This window comes from Fulmarus glacialis, unplaced genomic scaffold (genome assembly GCF_000690835.1).
Source record: "Fulmarus glacialis isolate BGI_N327 unplaced genomic scaffold, ASM69083v1 Scaffold51533, whole genome shotgun sequence".
NCBI classification, from domain to species: domain Eukaryota; kingdom Metazoa; phylum Chordata; class Aves; order Procellariiformes; family Procellariidae; genus Fulmarus; species Fulmarus glacialis.
The window spans coordinates 1-10,129 of record NW_009201998.1 but is presented as its reverse complement, the minus strand read 5'-3'; the positions used below and the strand labels follow the sequence as shown (position 1 = coordinate 10,129).

The window sequence follows — 10,129 nt, the reverse complement described above, 5'->3', positions numbered from 1 at the left end:
GCCATGGTACCAGATGCTTTCAGAAACACAAACAAAATTCATATTGTGGTACCCTTCCACAACTTAGGAGACAGGAAAGCCTCTACTGAGTAAATGGAAAAATCACCAGCTGCCTAGCACAATTCAAAGAAATCACAATATGGGAACAAGTAAATATTTGTCTTTCTAAGCAAGACCCCTCACATACATACTTGTCACTGTTGGCCAGCTGCTTGAACTCCTTCACTGTCATTGGCTTTTTCTGAATGTTGTACTGCGTGAAGAGCCCTGACTGGCCAGTAACCATCTGCTGAATTGGCGCAGGAATCACCAAATCTTCAATATCATTATAATGCTTTCTTGGCTTCCACTCCTTCGGTGGGACAACCTTTAAATTCAGAAATAAAAAAACAGGACATCAACAGTTGCAATACCAATTCAAAACATTCTGGAAAAACCAAAAGAACCAGTCAAATATGCCCACATGATCCAATGAATGCTTGCTTACCAGCTATTTCACAATAACTAACTGACCACGTAAGTGCTCCTAGACAATGCAGAAACCAATTCAAAATGGGCATAGTATTACCTCAATTCTCAAGCAGCAGCTCACTAATCTACAGCAATTCAATCATATGCAACTGTGCATACATACACATGTACAATAACAGAACAGACAAATATTTTATAATCAGAAGGTCTTACAATTCACAAACACTTCGTACTCCATGATATAAAATTGTTATCCTCAATATATTAAAAAAAAAAAAAAAAGATTCATACAAAAGATTGACAGTCCCCTGTCCAAATGCTATTTGGGTGTAAACAGTATGAATAACATTATTTCTTACTGAAAAATGAAAAAAATACGGCTATTTTAGAGAGCTTTAGATTTTAGAGTCTGTTTAACTTACTCCCCAGAAAACTGCAGGGTACAACCCTAATACAGCAAGAGTTTGCATTAATTTAAAGTTAACACTTTTATTTCAAAAACCACAGAATTACCCAAAATCTACGAAAACTTCTCAGCAGATTCTAAAGCGTTAGCAATAAAGTCATTAGGAATTTCAAAGAAGCCTGTAGTCATATCAATGTTCTTTAACAGGCTGTGTAATTTTGAACATTCCTTGCACATATTATTTTATCTGAAAAGAGAAAACTCTCTAGGTTTGATATCGCAACAGTTTTAAAACACAGCAACAGATATTTTAATATATGTTTTTGTTTTGGTTTTGAACTTTTACTTGCCCAAAGACTCAATGATATGTTCTTTGATCCACTCACTATATTCATTCTTTTCCGTGGTAGTCAAATCAAATTTTCACAAGCATTGGCTTGGAAACTTTTAAAGTAACATACAACAAAGTTGGATGGCTTTCACTAACATGCATCTACCACATACAAATTACGTTACTTAAATAACTAATTCACATCTTAGAGGTAGCCTTTACACTAGGCTAGCTAGGCTGTTCCTCTGACAAGCATTTCAGGATTCCACACAATATTGTCCATTAGAGATTTCGCTATTACATCACTCCTAGAAAGTAAAAAAAATTCTAAAAAATAATACAGATAGATCTTGAGATCATTTGCTACCTTTGGAAAGCAATCACAAATGGGCAAATTGTAATACTAATGTACTCAGGTAGTCTATTCCTCAAAGAAATCCGATCAAGACCATTCATGCGAGCAAGCACACACCAAAACAGAAACATCAAGCTGAAGAAAAGTTGTCAGATAGTAACATACTTCCATACCTAATGTTTTTATTTTAAACATAAACAGGCGTTTTTATCCAGTTTTTACACAGATGCAACTCCCTCTTTTTCTTTTTTCCTCCTCAGCTTCCATGGGACTTCAGTTGTACAGGGACTACTTAGCAAGTTTCAGTGTTCTTTGCTTTTAGAGAAAAAAAAATAATCGAATCATCTTGTGATTCCTACTTATTTCTTTTACACAAATCTTAAATTATATGCACATCAACAAAATACAAAATGTTGGTTTGGAAGCAGAGAAGTCATGCATTCAGAATATATGCATAGAAATCAAATATGTGCACAGAGATTTCCATTTTCATGATTATTAAGCATGAACGTGTAGGTTTGGCTCAAATATATGAATACTGAAAAGCAAAATTTGCATTATCTTATTTAATTCAAGGTCAGTGTGTTTTAAGCAATAAAAATATTTTTGTGAATACAGGTCCAAAATGTCCCCTTCCAGCTAACTGCGGCATGTTTATTATTCTTGTAATTAAGAGTACTGTTAGAGAAGTGAATTCTGTGGGGACCAATATGCTAAGCATCATTTTAAAAGAAAATAAAAATAGAGTCCCTGCCCCAAAGAATTTGCGTTTTCTAACAAAGCTCAGGGCAAGGACTGGAGATGTTAAAATACCATGTCCAAAGTGACACACAGGTAGTCAGTATCAAGAGTTGGAAATAATTACTAGGTCTCTGAGTTTTTACCACTGATCTGTCCCGCTGAAGCCTCTTCACATTCCCTTTAGTAAAAATAACCTCTTCAAGGCTACTGCCTCTTCAGGAAAGTTAGGTTTAATCCATGGAAGCAACCTAGATTGAATTCATCAACTAAGCTGTTCAATGCTCAAATATAAAAAAGGAGAAACCTAAGGCAAGGCTTCCTCATTTACATATCTATATATATCTCAAACATCCTAAGCATATTAACACTATCTAGTGTTACTTAGTGTGATATACATTCAGTTTTAGATAGCAATGTCTTAGCTATACCACTGAATGTGCACATTAGCACAACTTAGGTTATTTCAGAGTGCTATCAATGCATAAATTTCTGTTAAATCCTCTTTCATATGCTGGTAATCTGCTGTTCTACATTTGATTCTGAATGGCACTGGCTACTATTTCTATTTAGCTACTTCTGCCCCAACTCTTCTGAAAATTATTTTTCTTGTACTTGCCAACATCTATTTTCAGTATCATGTTCCAAAATTACTTTTCTACTTGCCAATGCAACTGCAAATGAATTCAACTATTTCACTCTATATAAATGCAGTTTGAGTCTCCAAAACACTTCTTATTCAAGTAAAGAGCAATTAATCTGTGTGCCTTCTTTTTAATTTGTTCTATTGCCTTCATTCCTTGTTTTCCTTTTTAAGTATAGGATCCTCTGTAACACTAAGACTAAAATACGTTATCTACGCCTAAAGCTCATTCCAGACTTCAAAAAGCCTAATGCAATTTTTTTAGCCAATTTCCTCCAGGGTTGCCCCAGTATATTATCTGCTCTGGAAATGGTTTAATGTACCTTAATGTACCTTAATCATTTGTTTCAGGCATAGTATTAGGATCTTATTTTCCCTTTTTTTAACATTTTATTGCCAGCACTCCCCCCTACTCCCAACAATATGTGCAAGTCTCATAGACATTTTATCCCTATTTACATACACATATTCTTCTGCACAGGTAAGAGGTCTTCTCCCCTTACACTTTCACATTTAACCTAAAGTGTTGGGTATGCCTACTCTGCTTATGACCTCTGTTTAGAGGTTAAATTACTGTTTCTGCATATGCATATAGCTCCTCTGGTAGTCTTTATTCTCTTTGCATTCATACTTGAGTCTGTATATCCTAGACTTAATACAAGTTAGGTCCTCTGTAAGTTCATTTTATATTACTACCAAAACAGGAAAAAATATTTTATTCTTGTTATTTTAAATCCAATTCCTAAAACTCAGAAAATGTCCCTTAAACTTTTGCAGTATGAATTATTGATTTGGTAAGATTTGTTTTAAAAATACTTAGTTGGTTTATTTTTTATATATAAATACAATTTTTTTTAGCTGTATCAAAAAATGGTGAAAATCAGAATATAAAAAGTCTTAAGACAACTCAGTAATATGTAGCAATTAACCAACAGGCCGAAAACAACTAGAGATACTTTAACTGCTGTTCTAGTATCAAGCAGAAGAAGGGGAAAACAGACCTACGCAGTATGATTAGAAGGGCCCTTCCTCAGTCACAGTACAACTGAAACATGACTAATTAATCATTTTTAAAAGGTTTTGTTATGCTTTCTTGTATCATAGACATTATTCCAGGTGTTCTGTAAACCTAGGTCAGCAGATATCCTACGTGCATACAAACACAGATATATAAAAATATTTTTTGTGCTCCTGGGACTATCACATTTTAACAATCTGTACATGGAGAAGAGCTTCCCAAATGGTTTTGAAATGTGATAGATGGAATGGGAATTAAATCCTAGGTGTATGGCCAAAAATATGGAGAGACACACATTTTCAATCATATAAGCACTGGGATATTAACTTCAAACAAGCCAAATTATACTATGCAAAATATCACAAGTCCCCGACTACATGGCCAAATTCTGCCCTTATCGGATGTGGTCAGTTTTAGTGACTTCAATAGAAACAGCATGAAACTCCAAGTGCTATGAGAATAGCAACAACCTCTGTAAATCAAATCTTGGAATTTTTTTAAGACTCCACTAATTTCCAGATTCTCTTAATTGCATGCATGTGTACAATTCGAGAGAACAGTAATTTGTAGCCAATTTCTTCCATCCCCCACTACCTGATAATGAGATCTAATAATCAAACTCATTGAAAAATTATGTTAATGAGAGAGCCAGAAAAAAATATCATTTCCTTTTTGGAAAAAAATTGTGTAGTCCAGATAAAACTACACAATAAATAGTTATAGTTTGATAATGGCAATAACACTGAAAGATTAATCCTTAAGGAAGCAGCTCATGATCTTATCAGGAAGGAAAGTGGTTTCAATTTGTATTTAATTACATTTTTAAAAAATTTTATATAATGTTGCTTCAAAATTTAAAAATTAATACACATTAAAAGGTCTTAAACAGGGATATGCATCTAAAATTTACTACCTACTTTTCATACTAATCCTGAAAGCTGTCATATCTCTGAAGTACTTTGATTGTCATTAAATTACTAGAACGGACTCCCCACTCATTTTCAACTCAGTTACGGGATTCTAATCTACATCTTGCAGCATTACACCATGGTGAAGAAGAAAAGACCACACCCTAACCTCTGTTCTCTGTTGCCATGATCACCATTTTACAGATTGATTTTTTACTAATTAGTGTTACAGTAAATTAAACACAGTATATGACTGCATCCATTCCACAGCCGACATCTGCATTATACTCTTCAAAATACTGAAACACCTGGTAGATATCCCCATTGCATCTAGTATTTTAAAAAATCAGTTTCACATATTCATGTGCCTAACCTAAAAAGATAACTACTACTTTGGCCCAATACAATGTTCCTTTCAGGTGTCTCAACTTCAAAACAAAGTTTACAAGAAACAAAAGTTTACATATTAACAGTAAGTGCCACTCTTTTTAAAATGACAGCATTGGTATATTTTATTGATATGATGTCATCTTTCAGTAACAAGTGAATACTCAGATCATACACGTTTCATATATGCAAGAATTAATCTCATCCTTGATTACTGGAGAAAATTATGTTTATCCAGAATCTTCACAAAGATACCTCCTTAGAGAGTTCACGAGAGAGAGAGAGAGAGAGAGAGAGAGAGAGTGAGTAGAGCAACACAAGGAGTAAGGATATGAGGATGACAGCAATATTACAGAAATTTTAAATTATATAATAAAGGCAAAACTGTTTCACATTCTTTTCCTTCACATTCTTTCCTAACGTTACTATGTCCTTTGCTCTCCTCAGGACATCCTCAATGGCTCTGCCCTTTTTTCCTACACTGGCTGCACACGGAGGTTTAACTGCTGGATGGCAGGAAAGGCACCAGAACCAGAATCAAGATAAGGAACCAAAACAGAAAAACGACTAAAGCCATATTCATGTCTCAAAAACATCTGAAGAGTATTTCCAATAAGACAAATTCATTATCTTTTTACACTTCCTACTGGCTGAAATTTTGCAACCAAGAATGACAAGACATGGAAAAGTCTCCTTTTCCAGATATCCTACAGTTCACACACACAAATAACTAGTACACTGGGCTCAAACCATGACATATTTTAGTCCCACAGTTAATCTCAAGTATACCAACAGCCTCAGAGGAGCACTTAACACCACATATCAGGAAGCCACTGACCAACGTTCCCAGCTGCTTCAATCCCTGACAGAAAAGAAAAGAAGCAGCACAAAAAAAAACTGACAGAGAGTAACTGAAGCTCTTATTTATTATGAATGTCTCAGAAATAAGAACAGAAGTTTGCATAAGCTTTTTAAGCATTATAGTATCACATTTGATGATACACCTCCTAAGAATTGTCAAAGAGGTAAACAGATATACAATTTTTAAAGGAAAATTAAATATAAGATACTTTCCCCTGCCCCCCCCCCAAATTAAGAAGCTTCTGGTTTTGAATACTATCGAATGAAAAGATTAGTTGCAGTCTAGGACAGACATAGCCATGATATTCTTCTTTTTAAACAAAACTAGTTCATTTTTTGGGTTTTTTTCCCAAACATAATTCTGGCTTATGTAATACCTTCCTTACATAGCCAGAGAAAGCAAGGAGTACCATTTATGCATACCTGGTTTATACACAACATACCAAAGAAAGCAAGCACTTTATATGAATAAACAAACTGAAATAGAAGAAAATCAGTACCATTTCAGTGGCTGATCATAAGGCATTTCCTATTTCTTTGGCTAGATCCCCATGAAACAGGATTAGAAACCACCAATAGTTGAAATAAAGCTATTTACATAAACAATACGAAAATAAGAATTTTTTTTAATGTTGAGTCCATGTACATAATCCACAGAATGATATATAGCTAGAATCTCCTGCTCACATACATGTTAATGGCATAAATCTGTTGATCAACAGATGTCACTATGATGAATTTGCTGTTAAGTTTACTGTTCAAGACTAGAGGACTGCAATAGCTCATGCCCACACAAACAAATAGGTTCCATAATATAGTTGACCATGTGAAAAATTCAGCTCAGGCTTTCCTCTGTTGTCTATTTATCACATTTCTACTCCTGTTTGCAGAGAAAAGTTTGAAAAATATGACCTATATGTACTCTACCCTCAGAAATCAGAAAGCAAATAAACTACACGGTTTTCAAAGTGTGAGGGGTTCAGTTTTGCTTTGTTTTACAGGAATCAGAGAGGAGGCAGTGGGCAAAGGGAAACCAAGAATTGCAGGTTTTGTTTCTCTTCTTTCAATTTTTAAATGTCTTGACTTTGCAACATTAGCTTACAGTGATGAAGACAGCTATTCCCACTGACTACTTAGAATAACTAAGCTAGGATTTCTAGACCTGCACCGTTTCCTGATGGTTTGAAAAGTGGCAAAACAGATATGGCATAAATACTTATATGATGTAACACTAAATTACATCAGACTTAATCTCTGACAATCATTCTCCGTTACGGGAGGAACACCTGCTGTAAGGTCCTGGATATACCATTGTTCAAAGGGCAATGCCAAGGGCAATTCAAAGGGTAGTTAGCTTACCTCCAATTCTCATTAACAAAAAGATAACACGATTACCATTAAAAGAAAATTATTTCTATTCAAACAGTGCCTCACTATCTTCACGCGTACACCCATTGACTGCAGTAGGATTATTTGCTCCAGTAAAGTTATACACAACCCTAAAAGACCGAGTTCAACATCTGGTAGATCAGGAGTTTCCAATTTATATCATGAACTCCCTATTTGTTCTGATTTGCCAAAAACTAGTTTAAACCTGCCTTAAGAAGAAATCATATTTTGCTACTATAAATATGGAAACAATTGACGGTTAGAGAGAAAATAGTATATATACAGCGTCTTCATTAGTTTGCATGAAACATCAGAGATACCAAAAAGTTCTTTCTTAAAACAGTAACAGATCAGTATCTATTCATTGAAAATCATCTGGAAAAAATGTGAAATACTAAAAAGTTCAGTTTTGCAATCAGCAAAATACAAATACTGGTATTAGGTATTAGGAACAATTTTCCTTCTACATTATAGATGTTTACCTTTGCAACTCCAGCCTTATGAGCACCTTGTGATTCCATGTATGCTAAGTATTTGTTGAACTCCCTGAATTCATCCATCGAAGGCCTAAAAGTCATGATTTTGCAGCTTGGGTTTGGAGGACTATCTGAGATGACAGCAGCCATTGTGGTTCACTTTCAATCCAGCTTTAAAAAAAAAAAAAGAAAAAAATAAATACATTGAAGAGAATAATCTGTAAAACAGTTCTGAGATTCAACATACATGTTTCAAACAGGAAAAAAGCTTCTGAAATCCTCTGCCCATGCTAGTATAAAAGGCACAAAACAAATGTTTACTTTTTCTCCTTACTCATTTAAGAATACTCAGCCCTTATCCAGCATGAACAATATTATGAGTGACATTTATACAGACCAGTCCATACCTCTTTTTATAGCACGTTTTCTCAAGTTAACCTTTAACATCATACTAGCATCTTCCTGTGTTGATCCATCTGCAGGTTGCTGCATTTTTCTGTCTACAGATTTACATTACACAGGCACAATGTAGAGCAACAAATCCACGTTTGATAAAATATCACTATTCCCATTTAGAATATGGAGAAAACCGATTGCTCACTTCCCACTCACACAGCAAACATAGAGAAAGAGCACCTGGATTTCCTAACTCTCACATCAGCAGTTTAACAACAGGACTATATTACTCCTCATTCTCTGAAACCTCTTCAACAGAAATAACGCATGCAAGTGATACACATAAAGATAATCAGTGTTTCCCCTTCTTTCCATTTCTACATTGAGGATGGCTAAAAAGAGTGTCACATTTCTGTTTCATACCAAGATACAGTAGGTATCATGAAAGGACTGATCTTTAGGCAACTGACATATATTTTAGCTTCAGCAGGTGCTGCAATTTCCAACTATACATCACCATGTGCCATCTATTATTCAAAAAATTCTTCGTTAATCTTACAAAAAAATCTCATCCCAGAATACAAATACCCCAACTGTGACTAGCTTTTTAGTGATTTTGCTTTCCTGAGCATGTGATTTAACTCATTCCTCATTTTCTTCATCTGCAAAATGCATGCAACCATGTTTTTTATGCCAAACACTGTCACCATAAGCTTTGCTTGTATGTCAGTGTATTAGCCATTAATTTCATTAGCTTCATGTCCCTTCTAGCTTGCTATGAATCGCTGCACAAGAAAGCTGTATGTGGAAGATGCCTTTATATCTTCCCATGTTTCACTCTCCTACTGGTATACCAACATTTAGCCTGCTTTTTGTGTCCTTATTTTTCCTCTCATTTTGCCTCCCCACTTCGCCCAGCATACCACTCTCCATTCTTAGCACTTAATTAGATTTCTTTTTCCACACTCCCACCTTCAGTAACATCCTATTCCCCTCCCTACGCTACTTTCCATCCCTGTTTGAACAGAAATTAACTAGATTTCTGCAACTCTCCCATTCCGAAAATCAGTACCACTTTAATTTGGGGATATTTTTGCATTTAAATTATCAAGTGCATACGGGCAAACACACCTCAACATGTGCAAGTGGGATAACTTCCCTCAGTAATAAACAGCCGCCTTGTATATAATACATCCTTCATTTATTCCTATCCATTGAAGTTCCATATATAATCTTACTACTATGACCAGTCCCAGGAAAATGAAACTTGTGATTTATGACCAAAGGTGAAGCTATGCTTTCCTTCATTACAAAGTGCAATAGACAGTGCTTACTATTTATAATGCTTCACTGACAGTAAAGTGACACTGGAAATATAATCAAGCAGGATATTTGATTTCTCCGTACAAAATCAGCTTTTAGGCTTTCACCTTTAGATGTATTAAATAAGTATATACATCAGTGAAATACACATACACACATACATACACACACCTCCAACCTCCAGAAAACAAACTCTCTATGTGCTATTTCTTCACTAAGAAAAAGTTTAATAGTCCTTCATTATTTATCATTTTACACCTTTCAATCCACTCCATTGGCTGTATACAAGATACCCAGTGGTCAGTAGTTATCTCATTATAGCATACAGATTAACATCCTTCCCTCAACTCTTCCAGTATTCTCCAACATTGTCAGTGCAGTTTTGGCAGGCTCTGTGGGGCGGAGGAGGGGGGAAGAAGGGGCATGG

General features: G+C 35.1%; 1 protein-coding gene across 1 annotated transcript; it reads right to left on the bottom strand.

Annotated features, from left to right (window-relative positions):
- Positions 1-191: 191 nt before the first annotated feature.
- Positions 192-8,133, bottom strand: LOC104074103 (lysine-specific demethylase 4C-like; the record flags this gene model as incomplete). Its single annotated transcript, XM_009574112.1, has 2 exons — positions 7,990-8,133; positions 192-367 (listed from the first exon to the last, which is right to left on the bottom strand). Coding segments are annotated over exons 1-2 (320 nt in total), but the record flags the coding sequence as incomplete, so codon positions are not given.
- Positions 8,134-10,129: the final 1,996 nt, after the last annotated feature.